Genomic DNA, 24,252 nt, shown 5'->3' with positions numbered 1-24,252 from the left:
CAAGGGGCTAATTACCACGTTTACAGCACTCAAGACAAAATACTTTAAATGTTTCTTAGATAAGATACCAAATAAAGGACATTGGCACAATGTTAGAATAGGTAACACCATGGGGCTTACCTGTTGGGGCAAGGGTTAAAGTCTCAGAGCTATCAAGCTATTGCCAGCCACTGCGACATCAGTTCCATCCCTAGCCAGAGAACTGACCCACAAGGTGTAGCCACCTCTGCTGTGTCCCCTGCTGAGCCCCTCAGTAGTGTATTTCAATCACTCTGCCTGTTCTGCTCTCCATTCTGCCTTTGGTGAATCCTCTCACCCCAATACTTTTGGCCTACACCCCAGTTCTTCTGCACAAAAATAAAATCGTTAAAAAAGTAAATAAATGAAATACAATTAAACACAGATGTGTACCAAGTACTGAAAGAGTAATTAAAAATAAAAAAAATAAACTAAAACTAATGTTCTGGCTTGGTGAACTCCTACTTAACTAAACAAAAATTAAAAAAAAAAAATTTAACCAGTTCTGAAAATTTCAAAAGTGAAAAGGGAAAAAAATTTAACACTTTCTCTGAGGACAGCATTGAATGGATATCAAAGCCAAATCAAGGGCCTCCCCGGTGGCACAGCGCAGCACTGTGAAGCTGTCCCCAGCCTCTGCAGTGCGGGTTCAATCCCAGCTGGCTGGTGAGAATCCCACATGGCGTGGCAGACCTCTCCTGTCTCGCCTGCTGCTCCCCTCAGCAGTGTATTTCAGTACATCTGCCTGTTCTGTTCCCTGCTCTGTCTCTGGTGAATCCTCTCACCATCCCGCACATCTGGCCTGTACCCTGGTTGTTGTATGCATGAATTAAAAAAAAAAGCCCAATCGAGATAGGGCTACTAAAGTTCAACTGCACCATCACGAAAGCTGTCAACATTATCAAAAGTGATCTAAAGGAGCAATATAATCCCCATCAAAATTCCAGTGACATTTTTGAATGAAGAGAAAACCCCATGCAAAAATTCATGTGGGAAGGAATAAAAATTGTATTTGTGGGGAATGCCTGGGAAATGTAAACTCACAGGAGTAAGGGTTGATGGATTACAATTTCCACTTGCAAAATCTACTGTGCCCACGTCATCCCACATTTTGGATATAAAGGGGAAACTAAGTAGTACTTTCTTCCAGATTTAATGTGATGAATCATGCACATCTTCCAGGAAATCAATTCCAAGCCCTGATCAGGAGGGCATGGATACCCAGAGATCAGAGTAAAATCATGGTGAGATGACGAAGATGAGATTACAGAAGATGAGATTATGAAACAGGGAGACCAAAAGAGAATGCCAGAGAGAAGGCAGAGTGTGGGGAGACTGGGAGGCTAGGTTTGTGCCAACCTCCCAGCCGCCACCTGCTTACCTGCATGCCAGCTTCCCTGCCTGCTGTGCCTGGGTACCGGGACCCTGCTTCAGCATTAAAACCCTGTCAGATCTATGGAAGGCTTCAAGATTTTTCTTCCTGTCTGCCTGAATCAACAGTGAACCTCCCGGCTTGGGATGTTTGCACAGCAGACACAACCACAACTTTATACACAGGATCATAGCAGATAGGGATGCCCAGGGCAAGGAGGCTAGAGTATCCCATGGGGATTTCTGAGACTCAACCACTGGATCTCACAAAAATCCCTATCAATCCTCCTGATAAGGACTGAGAACACAGAGCAGAGTCAGCATCTAGACAAGGACAGTGGGGACCCCAGGAGGCAGGAAATGCGAGGTGAGGCAGTGTCGCCAACCACACTGGATGAAATCCCCTGAACCCTGAGGTGAGGCAGTGTCGCCAACCACACTGGATGAAATCCCCTGAACCCTAAGTGGTAGGTTTGGGCTGGAACAGACAGCATCAGTGTCAAACTGCTTATTAGAGATTCAGCCCTGAGGACAGAAGGAGGTGTCCAGATCTGACACATCCTGGCACCTCTGCAGGAGGGCAAGCCCACTCAGGCCCCCACTCCCAAACAACCAGGGCAGGTGAACAAACCCAGCTGACCCTAAATGAGCAGGATGGCCACCCCCATGAGGGCTGGGCCAGAAGACAGAATGCCCAACAAAGGACAGTGTCCGATGAGAGGACAGGTCACCGTCTGGGTTCTCACCTCTGTGCACAATTGCAAGAGACCTCAGGCTCTAGGAACAACAACCATGGTGTTTATTTTACAAACAGGGGACACAAAGAGCTCACTGTATCCACAGGTGGCGGCTGTCTCACCCAGGTACCATCAGTGATGGTCGCCACCGGTCACCAGGAGGGCTGGCCGTTGGGTTACACCAGCAACAAGCAGCTCTTGGACACACCAGGCGCAGGGCTTCTGGGCTCCTGTCAGGCCAGGTCAGAGACAGGACCGAGGCCCAGTGTGTGACCAAGTCCTTCGGCTGCTCTTCCCTCCTTGGAAGTCGGCTGCTGGATGCTGCTTTTCCTCTTTTTTCAGAGGCCAGGAACAGAGCCTTCCTGTCTTTCTTCTTCCTTTGGGGGCTGGCATTGTCTATCTTTCTTCAGGGGTCCATGTCGTCTCTTCTTCCATTGGGGGGGCAGTCTCAGCTCCCTCTGACTCTTGCCTATATCCTCTCTCAGGGTGTGCGACCCACAAGTTTGACTGGATCATTTAGCACCAATCAGCTCATGGTTGCACCTGATTGGTCCATTACAAAGGCCGTTACTGGGCTGAGGAGCAACTGCCACCACTGATCTGGGCCAGAGCAGTGGGGTGAGAGGACAGCCAGGCTCCTGCCACTCCCACAGCTGAGGCAGCTGGCTCTGGTCACATTCTGAGGAGATTGTCAACTTGGCCTGACAGATTTGGCACCGACCTTGAGCTACAGAACTCTGGCACCATTTAAGAGATCAACCCTGGGGACTGCCCTGCTGTGGGCTCCCATGCTGATGCCACCACCCTCACCATGGCACAGAGAACACCAAGCTGGTGGAGGCCCAGTGGATAAAAGACTTACAAAGGAGTATGATTCGATAAAGGATCCTTGGACAAATACAAGACTATAAATGGATTAATAATAATAATTATTAATAATAACTAATAAAAATTAATAATTGCCAACACAAGAAATTGAAGGAACCAAGCTCGACATAATAAAGGTCCTTCATGAAAAATCCACAGCAGACACACTCAACTGTGAAAAACAAACTTTATTCTCTCAGATGAAAAACTGGGCAAGATTATCACCAGCCATTTCTATTTCACACAGTAGAAGTCAGTCTAAGTAAAACCATCCCATGTTAAAACAAATCAATTGCATCCACAGTTATACAGACAGCAAAAATAAAAGCTGTGGGCCTCCCTGGTGGCGCAGCGGTTGAGCGCTGGGCTGCAAACCTGCCCGCAGCCTCTGCAGTGCCGGTTCGATCCCCAGCCACCTGCGAGAGTCCCACATGGCGGGCAAACCTCTCCTGCTGCCCACTGCTCCCCTCAGCAGTGTACTTCAGTCTTTCTGCCTATTCTGTTCCCCGCTCTGGCTCTGGTGAATTCTCTTACCCTCCTGCGCTTCTGACTGTACCCAGTGCTTATATAAATAAATAAATAAATCTTTAAAAAAAAAAAAAAGCTGGAGGTGGCAAATGTCACATGTAGGGAGAATCTGATAGACACACACACTGTGAAAGATTGTAATTTACCATTAGAGACAAAGTAGAACCTGTCCTTTCTAAATAAAAACAGAAAAGGCATATGCTGAGAATCAATGGCATATAAGTGTTTGAGATTCAATGATACCATAATTCTGACACAACTTGAGAAAGATGAAGAAAAATTTTTGTAATAAATGACTCAAAAAAAAATACCCCCTATCATTTTAATACATATGAAGTGTTTATTGATCATCAAGCTCACTTTTGCTATAACTACTGTGAACCTAACTGTAAGAAAAAGCAGACAAATCTGACACAGACCAAATCAGAATGAGAAACTGCGCCGGCCACACAGCACACAGCAGGATCTGAAGGCACTGACTCCTGGGATGGCTGCTTGGGAATCACACATCTCAGGAGGCACAATGGACACAAGTGAATGAACGCGATCACCCCTCCAATGAAAGCAAGGTGATCTCAAAACAGACAGAAAAAACACTCAGCAAGATTTTACCTCCACTCCCGAAAAGAGCTCAACATGCTGGGTACAGAAGGAGAACACCTCAATACAATAAAGGCTGAGCATGACCAACCCATAGGCAGCATCAATCTGTTGCCCATTGGGTGGGTTCTTGAGTCTAAGAGACTGAGGAATAATCACCGACACACTGGACTGAAGATTAGCAAGCAATAAGCAAGAGACTCCTGGCAGCAAGAGGGGGTACAAGGGAGGAGCCTGTTACTGTTGGGGGTAGTTTTCCTTTATCACCTATCATGAGGACTCTCCCCATGCTGGTGCTTTTCCACTGCCACCCTCTGCCTCATTGTCCTGCTATGCCATCTAGAGGTGTGACGCCACCACGAGCTGCTGTATGCCTCTCTTTGCCTCTAGTGCTTACCAGTCCCTGCCTGCTAGCTCGGTACCTAGCAGCCTCTGCCTGTCAGCTTTCTGCCCCCTCGAATACCAGCCTCAGCCTGCCCTTGCCAGCAGCTATCTTACAACCTGCCCTTGCCAGCAGCTTGCAGCCAGCTTTTGCAGGCCAGCTCTCCAGCCAGCCTGTGTTCTGCTCCCTCAACTCTATGGTGAAAAACTGGAAGATTTCACTCTAGCTCAGAAATAAAATAAGGATGTTCATCTCACCCAAGTATTCAATAAAAACTGGAAGTTCAACCTGATGCAAGTCCTACTCACAGCAATGAAAAAGCAAAGGACATAAAATTGTCTAAAGGGGAAGGTGGAAGTAAAACTGTAACAATGTTCGATGGCAGATCAGACACAGGACATCACCAAGACTCCAGCAAAAAGTGATTAGAAATAATAAATGAAGACGGGAAAGGGATGGTCTACAAAATTAACATGCAGAGATCATGTGCATTTCCACACAGGATTAACAAACTAGTGAAAGTGAAATCAAGGGAAGAATCCCATTTGCAACCCCAAATAATTAAATACCTAGGAATGAACTTAACCAGGAAGGTGAAAAGCCTTCTCACTACTCAACACCATTGCCACTGAAGTGAACACTCCCACACCCCGTTATGACGCCAGCACTCCCACTCCTACCAGGAGAACTCACAGGACACAGTCCTGAAGGCCAAGAGTCCCTAATTATTTTTTTTAAAGCAAGAAAAATAATTATGAGTCCATCCAAGTGTTCAAGTTTGACCCAAAATGAAAAGGGGAAGAGTTAAGAAACTGGTTATCTCTGAGGTGAATGACCTAAATTATTCAACAGGAGAATTCTTTTTTAAAGATTTATTTATTCATACATACAAGACTGGGGTACAGGCCAGATGTGTGGGAGGGTGAGAGGATTCACCAGTGACAGAGTGGAGAACAGAACAGGCAGACTGACCAAAATACACTGCTGTGGGAGCAGTGGGTGAGACAGGAGAAGTCTGCCGTGCCATGTGGGTAGCTCCCCAGCGGGCCGGGCTTGAACCCACGCTGCAGAGGCTGGGGACAGCTGCACAGCACTGCGTTCAACTGCCTGCGCCACCAGGGAGGCCCTCAACAGACTACTTTTTTTTTTTTAATGTTTTATTTTTATTTTTTTAAAGATTTATTTGTTTGTTTGTTTATTTATTTATTCAAGCACTGGATACAATCAGAAGCGCAGGAGGGTGAGAGAATATTCACCAGAGCCAGAGCGGGGAGCAGAGCAGGCAAAAGGACCGAAGTACACTGCTGAGGGGAGCAGCGGGCGGCAGGAGGGGTCTGCGCGCCATGTGGGACACTCCTTCGGTGGCCGGGGAACAGCTGGGGATCGAACCGGCGCTGCAAAGGCTGTAGGCAGCTTCGCAAACCAGTGCTCAACCGCTGCGCCACAGGGGAGGCCCATCAGACTACTTTTAATGCAAAAATATACCTTACTGTCTCTGTAACTCTCAGGAAAAAGGATGACATAAAAGCTATTAAGATAGTGTAGATAAAACCAATTTATGGAAGATAAAATATACAGTGAGGGCATCCTAGCACATGTATTACTGAGCATTATTTTGTAAATTACAGGGTAATTGCTGTTAATTTCTCAGATGGGAAAGTCATGGCGTGTTATACGCAAACAGTGCAAATGTTCATGGGAACAATAAGGTGGGGAAGATGCTGCCTCAGAAGTTACAGGGTCTGGGGGTTGGGTTTAATGATTCCTAACAGGCTCCACAGTGATGCTAAGGGACTCTCCTTCCAGATCCATGTATTTTATTTAAAAGCAATAGAACAGCAAAATAACAAAAGAACTTGAACTAAAAACTTCATGGCAAAGAGTTCCTCATGTTGTATAATGGTCAACAAGGCAAAAAGTGGCTTTTCTTTGAACAGTTGCTATATACTCATTATCACTAGAGTAGGTTTTTATGAATATAAAAATGTTTGAGAAAACTAATATACTCATATCAGAAAATTTAAACACAAATAAACTGTGGAAATTGGTTTTTTCCCCAGTTTATTGAAGTCAGAATTTATGTAATTGGAATTTATAGATAAATATCCTAGACAACCTAAAAAGAATGTAGAAAACAGGGTTCTCAACTTAATAGTAGTGGAAACATACTATTAATAGCAGAGAACTGATAGAAAACCCTCTTAATATTAAACACACAGGGCCTCCCTGGTGGCGCAAAGGGTTAAGTCTCAGTGCTATCAGGCTATCACCAGCCACTGCAGCATGAGTTTGATTCCTGGCCAGGAATCCGACCAAGGAGCTAACCCACATGGTGCAACAGAACTTTCCTGTCTTGCCTGCGACACCCCTCAGCAGTACATATCAGTAGATCCACCTGTTCTGCTCCCCACTTTGTTTCTGGTAAATCATCTCACCGCCTCCCCACCCCACCACACTTCTAGCCTATACCCCATTTCTTGTATGCATAAGTAAGTGAAATAAAATTTTAAAAATATGTATCACACACACAAATACTACACAGATGCTTGAGTGAACATTTCCATTGTCGTGGAAAACATATATAGATGGTGCTTTTTGTGCCAATTACAAAGCACTATGGAAACAAACATAGAAAATGACATGAACAAACTAAAGTGATTTCCTACCATTTTATATACTAGAATTTTTTCCTTTTTATTTATAATATGAACTGAGCTGCATTTTAGACTCTTATACACTAGAACATATATTAGGTATATGGTTCTGGTTTTCTTTTTATAAACTAGAGAAGTCACAAAGAACAGTATGTCTGACGTGACTGGAATGAAATGGAGACTGACAGGCAGAGGCCTAGCTGATTCAGAACCTCCTCTTATAAAAGCCAACACTGTCAGGGAGAGATTTCACTTCCCAGAGAACACTTCACGCAGTGACAAACTCAGGGGAAAGGAAAATTCTGAATGAAACATGAATTGTGCCCATCACTCAGTTATCCCCAAAGTCATCATTCTGGCAGTGGGAAAAATAACATACACAGTGCAGAGAGCACAGGAGTCAAGTCCACCCAGATGACAAACAGCAGCTGCCATGGAACAGGTGGCATCAGGGCTAACATGCTGAGGAGCCAGTCACTGTGCTGACAGTGAACCTGTCACTGTGAATCAGGTATGAAGCTAATCTGGGACAAGAATACTTTTATGCAAATGTCAGGCCACATATATTTTTCACCCTGTAATCTTTAGAGATGGGGATTCTTTCCTCAGCTTCTAGCGAGGAAGACACTTTCTTTCCTACACCTTTGTGAATCATTCAGGACAACAAATCCTTGTTTTTTTTTTTTTGTATTTTCTTCTTTTTTAATACATATATTTTTGAATTTATTCATGATTATTTTTAAAATTTTGTGTAGAATATCTGGGGTGTAGGCCAGAGGTGCAGGGGTAAGAGGATTCACCAGCGACTGAGTAGGGAGCAGTACAGGAGGACTGACTGAAATAAACTACTAAAGAGAGCAATGGGTGAGACAGGAGAAGTCTGCTGTGCCACATGCAGGTCAGCTGCCTGTGCAGGGTTTCATTTCAGGCCATAGCAGTCACTGGACTGAGACTTAACCCCTAGGTCACCAGGAAGACCCCACAGATACAGATGTGGATATAGATACAGATATACAGAGATAAACATATGTATTTTAAGAGCACAACTTCATTAGTAAAAGAAGATGGAAATAAAAAAGAGGGGCACAACATTAATGGGCTGTCAAATCTATCAATTGCTCCAAGATTCTCTTTACCCATCTGCGGGAACTGACAGTGAACCTGCCCATTCTGGCCTGGCCTTGGCCTGGGTAGGTTGTGTTCCATCTCCTTAGACCTGCCCCAAATTACCCCCACTGAGGAGTGAAGGGGGCATGTGAGTATGAAGCCAGAGCTTCCCTTGGACCTGCCTTCCCAGACATGTTAAACCCATGGCAAACCGCAAAAGAAAATGACACTTTCTCCTTAGCAGTGACATCTACCTCTGGGTCTTTTACTGGAGAGACAAAGACCGTCTGAGCCAGGAAAGCTGAAATGCAGCCCCAGCAACACCAAGCACAGCACCCAAGGCTGGGTTTCTTGCTCAGAGACAAGAAATTCACAGCCTGCAGTTTAAAAATCACTTTTGGCTCCACACACTTAACCCAGAAAGCAGTTGATTAACATATCTTCCATGATATCGACATTATAAACTATATTCTTACAGAAACTAGGGAAAATAAAATGTCAGTAAAGTGGGAAGGAAAATAGGTTTATAGGACTGTGTCATATTCATCAACCCCATAAACGTACATGGTCTATTGCAAGCTGCACCATCTCATAGAACCACAGCAATAGTTTCTCAAATGGAAAAAATATTGCATTTAGCAGTAAGTGCAAGGGTTTTGCACTTCCCGTCAGAATTATAGCTCTGGTTTTACAATATTTTCTTTCCACTGGTCCTTAAGCTAGAAACCTTCTCCCAAAAGGTAGGCAAGCACACCTGCAGGCCTATCTACAACTCTACACACTATGTCTCACCCCCTGTATCTCTGGCTAGAACCCTGTTTTTGTATAGAGCAGAACAGGCGGATCTACTGAAATACACTGCCAAGGGGAGCAGAGGGCGAGCCAGGAGAGGTCTGCTGAACCACGTGGGTATCTCCTGGGCCGGGGGATCGAACTCACGCTGCAGTGGCTGTGGACAGCTTCAAAGGTTGTGTCTCAACCCCTTGCACCACCAGGGAGGCCCGAATGTTCAACATTTTAAAGACATGACATTTGGGTGTGGAGAGCAATTCCAGCATTACTGGTGACACCTTGTCTAGTCCCATGGTGCTACAGAGGCTGACAGCACTGAACGGAACATGATGAGAAACTCAGAAGAGCCCAGAGAGAGCACTAATCAGTGCAACATGATAGGTACCACGTAGACCAAAAGCTATCATGGACATGAATAGCAACAGGAACAGCTATATACTCACTGCATAAACTTGGAGAAAAGAATGAACTGGATAATGATTTAAGCTGCATGTTTGTTCACAGTGCTCTCAATTGAATGGTATATTGTGGTCTTCAGTTTTAATAATTTTAACATATAATAAAAGCTTTATGCCCATTTGATGACAGTAAATAGACTAAATAGACTACTGTATGTTTTATTCACTGATTATATATTTAAGTTTCCCTTAAAACATTTTGGACATCATAGGGTACAATGTTGGTGAGTCATAAAAAGACACAAATGTCCAAATTTTTAAAATCTGTACAATGAAAACATCAGCGTGTAAATGGACCCGCACAGCTGAAACCTACATTAGTCACAGGTCAAGTGTAGTTCCTTACAAAACCAAACCACAGCTTGAGAGGGAAAAAAAGGGGCAGGGGACAGAGAGCACAATGACACATTAAGGAGCAATTCCCAGCACTACTGCACCTTACCCAAGGAACTCACATAGGCCCGCCCAAGTCAAAGTTCCTAGGACCACTCAGCACTAAGTGCCTCCCACCCACCTTCTCCCTTGAATGGACGGTCTGTTCACCTCTTACCTCTGTGCTGTTACCCTCAAAGGTCAGGAGACAGTAAAATTCACATTCAGTTCAAAGTGTACTGATTCAGGGTGCACAGATTCACTAGAAACCTAAGCTGCGTCCAGTGAAGAGTGTGGAAGGATTTTCTAGGAGGAAAATGTGGTAGATGATAAGAGATGCTGAGTGTGTCAACAAGCTCCAACTATTTCCTGCTATCAGTAATCGGTTCCTCATTTGCTAGAAAGGAAGGAAATGGAACTCATTCTGTCCTCTGGCTCAAAGTCCATAATCATCAGTTCTCAGGAGTCTGAAAACTCCTTAAACAATTGTTCTCTTGACTGTTTCACAGTATAATTGCACTTGGTTCCATCTAAAGTGTTGGTCCAGTTCCCTGATTGTTTTAAAGATTTATTTATTTATGCATATAAGACCTGGGGTGCAGCCCAGAGGTGCGGGGGGGGCTAGAGGATTCACCAGAGACAGAGTGGTGAACAGAAGAGGCAGACTGACTGAAATAAACTGCTGAGGGGAGCAGTGGGCCAGACAGGAGAGGTCTGCTGCGCCATGTGGGTAGCTCCCTGGCTGGGGATCAAACTTGTGCTGCAATGGCTGCAGATAGCTTTATAAGTGCTGTGCTTCCAGGGAGGCCTGCGTTCCCTGTTCTTTATTTAGACAGCTCCAAATGGGATAGGGAAGAGTTCCTCTCCAGTGGCTCCCCAGCTTCACTGCAAAGCAAACTTCAGAAGGCAACTTTTCAAGAGAAAGCTTTCCTACACTCTTGACATTCATCGGGTTTCTCTTCAGAATGAATTCCCTGATGTTTACTGATCTGATATTTCCAGGAGAACATTTTCCTACACTCTTGACATTCATTGGATTTCTCTTCAGTGTGTATCATTTGATGTTTGCAGAGGCCTGACGTGTGGAAGAAAGCCTTCCTACACTCTTGACATTGCTAGGCTTTCCCCATTGTATGAATTCTCTGATGTACACTAAAGGCTGACTTCTGCCAGAAAGTTTTCTTACATGCTTTTACATTTATAACACTTCACTCTGTTTGAGATTGCAGATATAATGTGAGGACAGTCATCCATGAGAAACTTCATTCTTTATAGCCAAACAATTTCTCTGTAGTGAGAGGTGAGAGTTCTCTGATATCTTCTCTGTAAGGAAATCTGAGAGGTTTCTCCACATTCATAAGGTTGATCCTTTCTTGATAGTCAGGTTCAAACTCCAAATTCAGTTCCAAATTATTGGTTTTCCCGAAGCCATTTCTCACCTTAGTTTATGTTTTGCTCTTGGCAATTAGAACTTGCCACAGATGTCTGTCCTGATTTGGAAGGATGGCCATAATGGGGTACAGGTATCAAATCATAGTATAGACATCGAAAATGAGAGAAAAATGGTCATTTCTATAAATAACAGCTAAACATTTCCTGTGAATGTTGTTGTAAAGGCACAAAAATTTCTCTACTACAAGACAATTTAAACAGAACAACTGGAATTGATTTTCTGATTCATGCTTTCAATGCCTAACAAATTATGCAACATATTAAATTAACAGATTTTCTAATGCTAAACCAGGTTGACAAGAAAGTATTAAAACTAATTTCATATTGTTGTCTTCAATTCATAAATATTTGGTAAACATTCATTTAAATGTAGATGTCAAATTCAGACAGAAGCATTAAACTTAATATTTATTTAGCCTCTATACTTTATTTCTTACAATGACTCTATCCAGCTTCTGATGGTATGTTTTGAACACTCAAGCTTTCTAGATGTCATGGTTTTCCTGGAAAACCTACTGACTACAGGATCATTTTTCAGTCACTTTAAAAAAGAATATTGTTACAAACAAGGACTCTGCATCTCTATTTCTTTAGATTTATTATCTCTGCTCAAATAGGCTACACTCATCATGCCCATCTTTCAAGGGCATGAACTTCCTGACCTTTGTGTCAAATTTTTTTTTTTCAAATTTTAAAAATTCCATTAATATTTATTTCAGGAAGAATTGGGGTATAGGCCAAAGGTGTAGGGGGTGAGGATTCACCAAAGACAGAGGGGGAGCAGTACAAGTGTATTTTACTAAATACATTGCTGAGGGGAGAGTGGATGAGACAGAAGTGGTTGCTGTGCCACTTTAGCTCCCTGGCGGGAGGGGATCGAACTCACGCTGTTGCAGTGATAACACTGAGATTTAACCCTATGCCACCAGAGAGGTCCTCTGTTAATTGTTAATTAAATATTATAACACATTTCTCAGAACCATAATAGACAGAGCAAACTCTGCTTCATTATATCATCAGACTGATCAAAAATAAAAAGGTCTGCAATGCAGCCTGTGTCTATCCTCATTAAGCACTTTTTTTACGTCCTTCTGAGATCAACACTCCTGTTATCTTCACTCTACCCCTGGTACCTGTGTTTCTAACTGATTCATAGTATCTCAAATTTTTATCTAGTACTCTAGTTTTAACTGTATCATACTTAAGCTGGAATCCCATGCGTTCATTATTTTACTTTCTTTCTAATGTTAACCATACGAAAAGGTATAATTGCACAGTTCACACTCCTCTCCCAAGGTAAGCGCACCCAAGTCGAATCTCTTGGTTCCACAGTTTAGAAACCACATCTAAGGTTCCCAAGCCCATGTCACAGAACATCCCTTCTCATGCTGAGCAATTTGCTGGGTCCTCCTCAGTCTCACAATTTCTTCATGTTGGGTGGGTCATAAGGTTTGAACGTGAAACACTATTCACGTTCTAAATAATTCTCCAGTCAACCTCCTCTCATGGTATTAGTTTTGAGTTTTCACCTGGTAAATTACATCGTCAATAGCAATACACTACCTCTAGCCCAGACTGTAAATGAAACTATATACATACATCATGTCAGTGCAAAAGCACTCGTCTCAAACCTGAGCTCTGTAGGGAAAAGACTTCATCTCCATAATGATGCTTTTTGAGCACATTCTAAAATAACATCCCCCACTTTTTCTCTTTCATCCTGGTCATTCTCTGTGGCTTTACCTCTCTATGTAATGTATGTATTTATTACATTTTCTTTTCTCACAGAATATAACTTCAATAAAGCAAAGGCCATTTCTGAGATTACTGTTGGTATCCCCACTCACAGAAAATATACCATTGGCTAAAGCTTTCCATGAACATACTGAAAAAATAAACAAATGCCTGAACAAGGACCTAAAAGAAAACAGTCTGAGAATAAATGCATGGAGAGACACAGAAAATGTGACTAATACAGAATAATTGCCTGTAGTAGCAGGGATTGCAAAATGGTTAAGGCTAAGAATATTGACAACCATTAAAAGAGTAGGAGGAAATCTACAAGAGAGCAGCATTTGGAAACTGAATAAGGAATCACTTTGATACATACAAACTGTCCAATGTCTGACACTGGAAAAGCAGCTCATTGTGGCCAATATCTGCTGCTGTTTCCTCCTCCCAGCCTCCCTGAAAGCATACACTGACTGACCTGAGAAGTTCTGGTTTGGGGGATCTTCCACAGTCCATGGCTATACACTTTGCTCCAACCTGATGCTCACCACAGGATCGTTAACACAATGCCCTGTGATGAGAAACGGTATTGGTCTTTGAAAACGAACAAAAGCAGTGTTAAGAGCTGTGCAATGAAGGCCAATTTGATCCTTTCATTAAAAGGATAAACATGCACAATCTACTCTGCCTGCAATGTTCAGCTTCACCATCACTAAATCCCATAAGCAAGGGCACATTTGTCAGAGTAGGAAATAGTGCTTGCACTCGAGTGTTAGGTCTGGGCTTCCTCACCTAGTGATAATCAGGTGACTGCAGGTCTCCAGCATCACATCCAGGTACAGGGTCTTCTGTGCATCATTCAGGTCCTGCCACACCTCCCAGGTGACGTTCACAGCCACGTCCTCAAATGACACCATCCCCTTTGAGGGAACATTCCCCCTCACTTCAGGATCCTAAGCCTGGGTCAGAGAGCAGCAAGTGTAAACACACCGTTTTTTCTAGTGTTGGATTTGCACAGGATGCACCACCTTTAAATCCTACATTGTGATGTGAACAGAATTCTCAGTAGAAATAGCCTTACCTCTAGATTAACCCACTAGCTCCTAAAAGCACTTTTATAACTTACCTTATAAATTTGGAAGTGCCTTTGATGATAGCAACAAAAGGATGAATAAAATTTATGTCTTAAGGAGATTATAACCTGGTTGGCAGGTAGAATAAACACATACCTGGAAAACTGTGCGAAAGAGCTATGTGGAAAGCATGTTGAATTCAGACACAGGTACAAGAGAAGGAAAACCAACAGTTTGTATCATAGGATTGCACTGCACGGAAGACCCAAACACTTAGCTCTTTCTTGTAAAAAGAAAAACAAACTTGTCATCAGGATGAGACAACAGCAGGTGTCACCGCATAACAATATAAAAAGCACTTGCCATGGTAACTGAACTGCAGAGAGCACGCTGCCAGGCAGTGTCCCAGGCAGTGAGGTGAGATAGACAATAAGAGTACTCTAGAACTGAAGTCAGTCAGCTTTCACGAACTGTGGGACATCTGAGCTGAATTCACCAGTATAGAATGTTATGTGATCGTACTCTTCATAACATGAAAAGTATGTACAAATTTGTGCCAATATTTTATTCCTGCGAACTTAAATATCCAACTCAGAGTAAACAAAACCTACACCCCACCTAGAATGTTCAAACAATGAGGGGGCAATAAACAGAGGTAAGGGATATTCACCTGACAGTCATAAGAATAAAGAACAGGGCATTACTTCCTAAACAGAGGGGGAAAGGAGAGGAGAACTTGGTGGTTAAAGGTAGAAGGAAAGTTCTCCTCACATGCTGCCTACATAAACAGCTGGGAGATACTGGTGTTCCACACTAAATTGGACATGTGTTTTATAGATCAGGAACTCTAAGCCAAGGATAGAAATTTAGGGATCTCTGGAACATTACTGGTAGTTTTCATCATCATAGGGAATAACATGGCTCAACCAAAACATAAGGTATTGAGGGCTCTTTGGTGGTGCAAGGGGTAAGACACAACCTCTGAAGCTGTCCGCAGCCACTGCAGCACAAGTTTGATCCCCAGCTAGGGAGCTACCCACATGGCACAGCAGACCTCTCCTGACTCGCCCCCTGCTCCCCTCAGCAGAATATTTCAGTCAATCTGCCTGTTCTGCTCCCCATTCTGTTTCTGGTGAATCCTCTCTCTCTCTCTCTCTCTCTCTCTCTCTCTCTCTCTCTCTCTCTCTCTCTCTCTCACACACACACACACACACACACACCTGTACCTCTGAACTTGTATACATAAATAAATTAATCTTTTAAAAAAGGTATTGAAAGAGGAAAAAAATTGGATGACACTAATATTTCCTATTGGAAAAAGAAAAAAATAGACGATAGCAATGAAAGTCTTTTGGAAAAGATGACACTAGGCATGAGGAAACCTCAATCTTTAGAAATCTGTTAATATATTCCATTATCCCTTATTATGTATAGAAAATCCTAAGGATATACACACATGTATCTATTGAGTAGGGCCTTACAGAAATACTTTCCACTTCCAATAATGAAAAAAAGGATTCAGAGGATTTTTCCTTAACACAATTTTAATATCCTTGACACAGCCACAGGTGAAATCAACATTCACAGTGAGACAAGGAATAACAAAGATGCTCAGTTACCCTTATTCACAATGGGTTAGGATAACTGTACACAACAGGAAAAAAGAAAACGTAAGTTAAAAACGGTCATAACTAGCTATAATTCATCCTTTGAAAACTAAAGAAAATCATGATAAAGCTACTCTAAAAAGTAAAATTCAATGAGCAGACTATAAAAATAATATATACAAGTCTTCACATACACAGAAGCTCCTGTACAATACCAATGAGAGGATAAAACACCAAGTAAAACATGTCACAGAACCATGGACTGAGAATGAGCAGGAAAAAAATAAAACCTGAGGGATAAAAAAGAAATTAAACAGATGAACAGACACAACAACATCAACAGTAAGATGAGTCTGCACTGCAGTGACGGCAATTCTCCCAAGGCAACCAGGCTACCACAGTGCTATGAAAACAAAAATGCATTCTTATTCATAGGCTAACTGATTAAAATGTGAATGTGATAAATAAAACTATTAAGAAAGGTGAGAAGGTGGATGGCATATTTCTGTGCACAAAACCTCACTGTACCTCCCAGCATCAGGGGCTCAGGAAGCCATAAACAGATTGTATTACCATTTGGTCACCATCAGGGAGACTGGGAAGTCACGGGCCAGTCACGACAGGCTCCACGCGTAGCCTGCACGAGGCAGCGTCAGCTGAGAGCAGGTGTGGTAGGCCGTCAGACAGCCCTTCTCCTGTTACAGAGTCACAAGTGCAGGTGGATGAAGGACCCCAACCTCATCTTAATGAACCTTGACTGTCTCCTAAAGGACCATCTACAAACACAAGGGTGCTAGTGGACACAAATACACATGCACATGTGTACACATATGTACAGCAAGTGTGTATGGACACGTGAACAGTGCAGTTTATAGCCCTTGCTGTGAGGTCTTCCTGTACAAAAAGATACATCCTCCCCTCACGTAGCACTACTTCTATAGGAGTTTATAGTTCCTTTGTGACAGGTCTGTCAGGAACAGAGTACTCTGGCAGTGTTTCCATTTCAGTCCTTTGAAAACACCCTTCAACTGTCTCAGGTCTTAGCATTTCTGGGGGTTAGATATAGGGAACTCTCCATCTTGATGTATTTTCCTGAGTGATGTCTGTGATCCTGCAAGTACCAGACAAGACTTAAACTATCCACAGTATGAATAAGTATGTAGAGGAAAATACAAAAATAGTGTTTTAAGGGGCACTATTGGGAGAGTAACGGAACCTATAAAAATAACCAAATGAAAATGGGAGACTGTAAAGTATCACAATAATAAATGTGCTGATGGGCTAAACATCAGATAAAATGTAGCAAAAGAAAATCACTGAAGTTGATGGTAAACAGCAATTTTCTAATCTTTATGAAAAACAAAAATATGAGGGAGATAGATACTCAGAAATACTATAGAGGACACACAATCATGTAACTGGAGATCCAGAAGGAAAGGGAAAGAAGGTGCATAAAATATACATTCAGACACAACAGCTAAAACTTCCCTACATTCACAGACACAAGTTTACGATCTAATAAACTTAATGCCCAATAGTCATGTCAGAAAAAAGAAAACTAGTCCAGGGGGCCTCCCTGGTGGCGCAAAGGGTTAAGACTCAAACTATGAAGCTGCCGCAGCCTCTGCAGCACAAGTTCGATCACCAGCCTGCCAGGGAGCTACCCACATGGCGCAGCAGACCTCTCCTGACTCGCCCGCTGCTCTCCTAGGTCAATCTGCCTGTTCTGTTTCCCACTCTGTCTCTGGTGAATCCTCTTACCCCCGCACCTCTGGCCTGTACAAAATGTAATAAAAGAGATGTGATAATATTAAATGGCACAAAGGAAACGTGGACACCAGGGCTAACAAGAAGCAGGGTTACTGCACTGGTGCTGACTCAGTGGATTCATATTCCAAGGCTGAGCCCAGTATGTAGGAAGTCAGGGCCTTCTATACACTTTCAGTTTCTACAAGGTTCTGTGTGGGTTTGCATTGGCAACTATACATGATCAGATTTGATGTGGCTACATACTGAGAGGTGAGTCGTATAGTTGCATACCAAGGATCAGTAAAGGGTCGGTAAAGGGTCTGCAGTCATGGGACCCCCAGGTCCAACCTGCTTCATGGCAGTATATGATCTCAGATTCATATTAGGGACTAAGTTTCATACCAGGAACTGAGCAAAAGGTTGTTACTAAGGTCCCCAGGCTACATATCCCAGGTCACCATGCTTCAATGTGACTCCACTTCTACGAGGTTATCAGTTGTCAAATTCACAGAAGCTCAAGTAAAATGGTGGACTCAGGTCCTTAGAATACAATTCCATTGACAGTCATGCCAGAAACAATGAAATACCTGGGAACAAACTTAAGGAAGGAGGTGAAGGTCCTGTAGACTCAAAACTATAAAACTCTGTAAAAGGAAACAAAAGAGAAAGAAATAGAAAGACAACCTGTGCTCACTGGTTGGAAGAATTAACATCATTAAAATGGCTTTATCACCGAGAACAATTTTCAGAATTAACACAATGCCTACACAAATACAAATGACTTTTTTTTAAGGAAATAGAACAATTTTCAAATTTATATAGAAACACAGAAGGTGCCAAAAAATTTTGAAAGAAAATAAGAAAATATAAGTATCACACGTCCTGACATCAAAGTACATTAATATTTTGTGACCAGGGCCTCCCTGGTCATGCAGCAAGTTGAGCACAGCCCTGTGAAGCTGTCCTCAGCCTCTGCAGCACACATTCAATTCACGGCCAGGGAGATACCCACATGGTGCAGCAGACCTCTCCCGTCTCACCTGCTGCTCCCCTCAGTAGTGTTTTCGGACTGTCTGCCTGTTCTGCTCCCTGCTTTGTCTCAGGTGAATCCTCTCACCCTCCCGCACCTCTAGCCTGTACCCCAGTTCTTGTATAAATAAATAAATCTTTAAAAAAAGTAAAAGTGATAGAATACATAATTTTCTTATCAATGAAATCATGTCATTTTAATTCGTGAAATTCTGTGAATGGCACTGCTTGTATTTCTTAAACACATCATGGAATTGCGGAGTGTTGTTTCCTTGACAGCTTTTTTTTTTTTTAAACTCACTAAATTTTAATAAAGACACCATCCAATGAATGACAATATAATTAAGTTTGCTTTATATATCTTTTAGAGAGGGGACACCACATTTCTACTCAATTAGGAGAAACATTTTTATAGTCCAGAGCTCTTTGTTTTCTTTTTGCACAACTATCATGCCATGAATTCATAGGGAATAGGTTCTAGCAGCTCAGGCTCCTTCCCACTGGTTCACACAAAGTGTGCTTCTCTAGGTGGAGCAGGCTGGCGCTTCAGCTGAACCCAAGTACCCTTCCCTTTGGCTTCCTTTTTCTTCTGATCATTTTCTTTCACATGTTTCAGGAAGCTATCTCGGCTCTTAGAGTGCTTAATGTGCTCAATACGAACATTAATTCTCTTTGCAAGAATCTTGCCCTTTACTTGCTTGTTTACAACAATGCCAACTGCATGCTGGGTAACATTATAGACCCTTCCAGTTTTGCCATGGTAACATTTGTGAGGCATTCCTTTTTGAACAGTGCCCATCCCCTTGATGTCTACAATATCACCTTTCTTATAGATTCGCATGTATGTGGCCAAAGGAACAACTCCATGTTTTCTAAAAGGCCTAGAGAACATGTAGTGGGTCCCTCTTCTCTTTCCCTTTGTGTTAGTCATTTTGGTGACTTACTGGAAGATGGAGGTTCCAGCTGAAAGGCCCTTGACAGTTTTTGTTTCTTTTAACATTTGTGCTGAGATAGATTGTATTTTTTTTTTCTTTTCTGAAGGAATAAAGGGTGTTTAAAAAAATGCCTGTGTAATGTAATGGAAACTTACAAGACCGAAGCCTGATAATTTCCGCTTGCAAAAACCAACATCTCCAAAGATGAGAGCCTTCATTTTCCAAATCAAAGAAGAAACAGAGAACATAAAGAGATTTTCCAGATTAAACATGATGGTCTATGTACACTGCTTGGTAAATCTCTCCATCCCCCTTATTAGTGATAACTAGAAAATTATTCACTTGGCAGTGGAGGGAATGGGCAGAGTAGTCCTGAGCCAAGGGAACGGGGCTGATGTCAATGGAAAGGGACACGTGGGCACTGGGCGCCTGACAGACAGATGGACAGTGGCGCCCTGTGGTGGTGTTGGCAAAATAAATAAATGAATCCAAATGGAAGCACAAAAGATATCAGTATGGAATATTTAGGTATATAATCCAAACAAATACTATCCCTTATCTGTGGCTGAAGTGGGCTACACAATTGCAAATTTTCTTGATGTACTCAAATCCAAGTAAAAAATTCTCGAAAGCTTTCAGAAGGCTGACATTTTTCTTACTTGAAGCATGTGTGCATATTTTAGCATAAAATATACCTGACAGTTATTAACATATTTGGTTGCTAAACTTGCAAGAATTTAATTCTTCATTCAATTTGTAGGCACATCCTAGGTTTATTCTAGTGCTGCCACTGAGACCAAGCCATCGTTACATCCGTGTGGCCTGATGAGGAATTACTCTAAAGATAGTTTCAGCCACAATGTGAAGCCCAGAAGTCTCCTTGGGCAAAGAATAGTAAAATATTGTTTAAAAAACAGATGCTGGGCCTCCCCTGGTGGCGCAGCGTTTGAGCGCTGGGCTGCGAAGCTACCCACGGCCTCTGCAATGCCGGTTCGATCCCTGGCCGCCAGCGAGGGTCCCACATGGTGCGCAGGCCACTCCTGCCTCCTGCTGCTCCCCTTCAGCAGTGTATTTCGTCGGTCTGTCTGTTCTGTTCCCCGCTCTGGCTCTGGTGAATTCTCTCACCCTCCCGTGCTTCTGACTGTACCCAGTGCTTGTATAAATAAATAAATAAATAAATAAATAAATAAATAAATAAATCTTTTTTAAAAATAAATAAAACACAGATGCTGAATGAAAGGAACAGGGAAGAAAGCACCGCGAAGTGTACTACAGACTAGGTGTTTCAGAAGGACAAAAGGGCAGAGTGAAAGGAAATTACCTGCACGCTACTGAAATGGGGATGGTCTGGATGTCCTTTTCCTGCCTCTGCTTACCTTGCAAGAACAGCAGGACAACAAAGAAATGGACAAAAGCAGCAATTGACAACAAAGACAAAACCATCTTTCCCGAGCTGACAATTTATATTTTGAGAGCAAGTCCAGAAGATGGCAGCTGTCCTTGAAGTCACATCTCATCAGCTGGACCAAAAGTAGCCGTGCGAACAGAACCGGACGCCTGACTCATGGCTCTGTGGACAACACTCAGGAGCAAGGGGCTCAGGGAGCTGCAATTCTGGATCCAAACTCAAGTTACCCCAGGATTCAGCAGAAAGCAGCCACTCAGACGCTGTCAACCTGCATGTTATATGCTTGTTCCTTCGATCCTAGAAACAATGGCCAAGACCATCCTTGGGAAACTGATTTGAGATCCCTGTCTCCAGTCTCTGGCCAGGTAACCCTGCATTAAACTAGCTCTTCCCTCAACAGCTGTTGGCATGGCTTTTGGTGTCTGTGTCTTTAGGTAGTGGATCCACGTTTGGCAACATTATAGATCTGATAAGAGTCTGTTTAACAAAATAAACAAAAAAAACTTTTACAACTAGTTAATGAAAACAAAAAACAAACAAAAAACCCAAAAAACCAATCTTAAAAATGGACAAAGGACTGAAATAGACTCTTCTCAAGAGTACACATACGAATGGCCAACAAGCACCTGAGGAGACTTCCCACTCACTAGTCATTATGGAAATACGAACTAAAGTCATCATCACAACCCCCCTCACAACACTAGGATGGTTGAAGTGAAGAAAACTTTAAATAACAAATGTGGTAAGTATTGGGGTGGGAGGGGTACGAAAAGGGTCCTGTGGGCAGAGTGCAAGACGTGAGGCTGTAATGGAAATGCATGATGACCCAGTCTACGCTCAAAACAGTTTGGCATTTTCCAAAAATGTTACAAATTGTAGTACCATATAATTCAGCATTTCTACACCTTGATATATACCCCAAAGGATGAAAAGAAGTGTTCAAGGTAAATTGTATACAGATATTTACAACAGCACTGTTCATCATAGCCACAGCTAGAAACGGTGCAAATGCCCACCAGTGGGTGAGTGGATAAGCAGAATGTGCCATTTAAGGAAGAAAGGAAGTTGGTACAGACGCTGTGGAGACCACCACAGCAATTCCCTTAAAAACTAAACACATAAGGCCTCCCCAGTGATGCAGCGGTTGAGCACTGGGTTGCGAAGCTGCCCGCAGTCTTTGCAGCACTGGTTCGATCCCTGGCCGCTAGGTGAGGGTCCCACATGGTGCGCAGACCTCTCCTGCTGCCCGCTGCTGAGCTCCCCTCAGCAGTGTACTTCGGTCCTTCTGTTAGGGGGAAAAGGATGTCCTAAAGCTAATTCCATACAGGCTTTGTGGACTCCACCCCTACCCCAGACCAAAGCCAAAGACACTGGGAACTCCAAATCCCATCACCACCAAAGGGAAGGTAGCTGGGACCTGAGGGTGGGGTTAAGCAGCCAAGTGAGTATAAAGACAGACATGTGGGCTTTGGGGGGTCCCCCATTTTGGCGCTCCACCAGCTCGCAGTATCCTGCCAGCTCTGAGAGTGACTTTGGGTTTCCAGGTCGGCAGATCGGGTAGGACGCATTAAAGACTTTATTTCCCTGTTTTCTCCCTGAGTTGTACATTTTCCTTATTTCCTTTTCCCTTGTAAATAAACCTTTTATTAACCTTTTGTGTGTGCCTGTAGTGGAGTATTCATAAGTCCCTTTTAAGCGCACAGGTGAGGACCCACAGCCAGGAACCCGTTCAATATTGGGGCTGCCCTATAACACTTCTGCCTGCTCTGTTCCCCGCTCTGGCTCTGGTGAATTCTCTCACCCTCCCGCGCTTCTGATTGTGCCCAGTGCTTGTATAAATAAATAAATAAATCTTTTTTTAAAAAAGTCTAAAAAAACAAAACTAAATACTTAAATAACATGGGATATAGCAATTCCACTTCAGGAATGTACTGGGAAGAATTGACAGCAGCAGCGACTCAGACAGGTACCTGCACACTTGTGTACACAGCAGCAGCATTCACCATCCATCAGCATCTAGAAACACTGGCGTCCATGGGGTGAATAAATATAAAATCAAAGTGTGGCACAGAGACAATGTCACATTCGCTCAAACAGGAAAAGAAGTTCTGATACTTGCTTCAACTTGTAGGAAACTTAGTCATCTTAAAAAGTGCAATAAATTACAGACACAAAAGGACCAATGTAACCAGAGTAGCCAAACTCAGAAAGAGAATGGAGAATGTGGTTGCCAGAAGATGAGGGGAAGGGATGGCGAAATAGTGCCTAATGGGTAGTTTTGGGGGAGGATGGAAAGGGTCTGGAGATGCCCAGTGTTCCTTTCTCATACTTATAACTGAGACAGGGCAAGCTAGGGTTATTAGGCAGTTTTAGCCACAGTGCAGGAGGGGACCTCTGAAAAATTTAGGGAGGCTTCAGAGATAAGGACAAGCAAGGGAAAGTAACCCATTCCATTAGGAAAAACAAACATGCCAGGACCAAGGACAACATTGTTAATGCTGGTCCTGGTTTCCTTCAGGTGGTAAAGGGAGGCGGAGATTGGAGAAATGGAGAGTGGTTTAATTTATGGTCCCATTAGAAGGGCAGCTGCTTAACTTCAATGCAGGGATGCCCATCCAGAGGACTGGGCCATACATTTAAAGATGCAACAAATGGGGAAAGAGAAGGCTGTTGGATAAGGAATGTGAAGATCCCGCACTCAGTAACAAATTAAGTGAGACAGCTGAGAGCCAACCAATCACAAAGAGACTGGTGGAGCTTTAGAATAATGAGGGAAAGAAGGTCTATATTCCCTGAGACATGACTCCACTTTGGCTTCCTTGCCCCTCCCACGCCTGGTTCCCTGGCCTGGGAGTCCCACTTTATTTCTGCTCTTTTCCTCCTCAATAAACTTTTTCTTTCTATAAACGAACCTGCCTCTTCTCGCTTGCTTGCCTGAGCGTCTGCGAAGTTCCTGCTGCGGCTTCGTGAGACACCAACCCATGGGGGTCTAGTGGCTGGGGCTCAGCGCTGCCCCTGCAGCCTGGGATCCGATCCCAGCTGGGAGACTAGGCCTGACAATTCCGGTATCATAACCAAATTACCCCTAAACCAAGGCAGCAGCCTGTGTGCCCACTGAGAGGCCTGGGTCAGGAGGTGGTCTGTCCACTCAGCGGAACACTATTTAGCCACGTGGACAGACAAAATATTACCAGCGACAACAAAATGGAAGGAATTTGAGGGACTCCTTGGTAGAAAAGCCAGTGAGAATAACAAAGACAAATGTTGGCTGTTTACACAGCAGGTGAGAAAACAAAATAAAATTCTTATAAAAACTACCGGACTCTAAAAGTGAGGTTTCTGAAGAGGGGGAGGGAGAGACAAAGGGCTGAAGGGGAAAATG

The 24,252-nt window shown here is 43.1% G+C and overlaps 2 protein-coding genes across 12 annotated transcripts in view; both read right to left on the bottom strand.

Moving 5' to 3' along the window:
• LOC119251869 (zinc finger protein 420-like) overlaps nucleotides 1-24,252 on the bottom strand; it is a 189,279-nt gene that overhangs the window by 20,929 nt on the left and 144,098 nt on the right. For 4 of the 11 annotated variants that reach the window (XR_005126617.2, XM_054697989.1, XM_054697988.1 and 1 more), the window contains 2 exons: nucleotides 13,862-14,028; nucleotides 13,548-13,640 (listed from right to left, as the gene is read on the bottom strand). The exons of 3 other annotated variants lie outside the window; for them this stretch is intronic. The gene's annotated coding sequence lies outside the window, so the exon portion shown is untranslated. Of the gene's footprint in view, nucleotides 1-13,547; nucleotides 13,641-13,861; nucleotides 14,029-14,298; nucleotides 15,261-24,252 lie in introns of those variants that run through there. 4 more of the 11 variants (XM_054697993.1, XM_054697994.1, XM_054697990.1 and 1 more) reach the window with 3 other exon arrangements.
• LOC119251833 (60S ribosomal protein L21-like) lies at nucleotides 18,941-19,473 on the bottom strand. Its single transcript, XM_037519128.2, has one exon. The coding sequence runs from the start codon at nucleotides 19,456-19,458 to the stop codon at nucleotides 19,033-19,035; it is 426 nt and encodes a 141-aa protein (XP_037375025.1). The 5' UTR covers nucleotides 19,459-19,473; the 3' UTR covers nucleotides 18,941-19,032.

The sequence above is a fragment of the Talpa occidentalis genome, unplaced genomic scaffold (genome assembly GCF_014898055.3).
Source record: "Talpa occidentalis isolate TD23 unplaced genomic scaffold, MPIMG_talOcc4v2.1 talOcc4.2, whole genome shotgun sequence".
Classification (NCBI taxonomy): Eukaryota; Metazoa; Chordata; class Mammalia; order Eulipotyphla; family Talpidae; genus Talpa; species Talpa occidentalis.
The sequence above is the reverse complement of the archived record's forward strand: the minus strand, read 5'-3'. Positions and strand labels throughout refer to the sequence as shown.

Excerpts from the sequence above, each read along its gene's own strand:
- LOC119251833 (XM_037519128.2), bottom strand. The coding sequence starts at position 19,458 with ATGACTAACACAAAGGGAAAGAGAAGAGGGACCCACTACATGTTCTCT.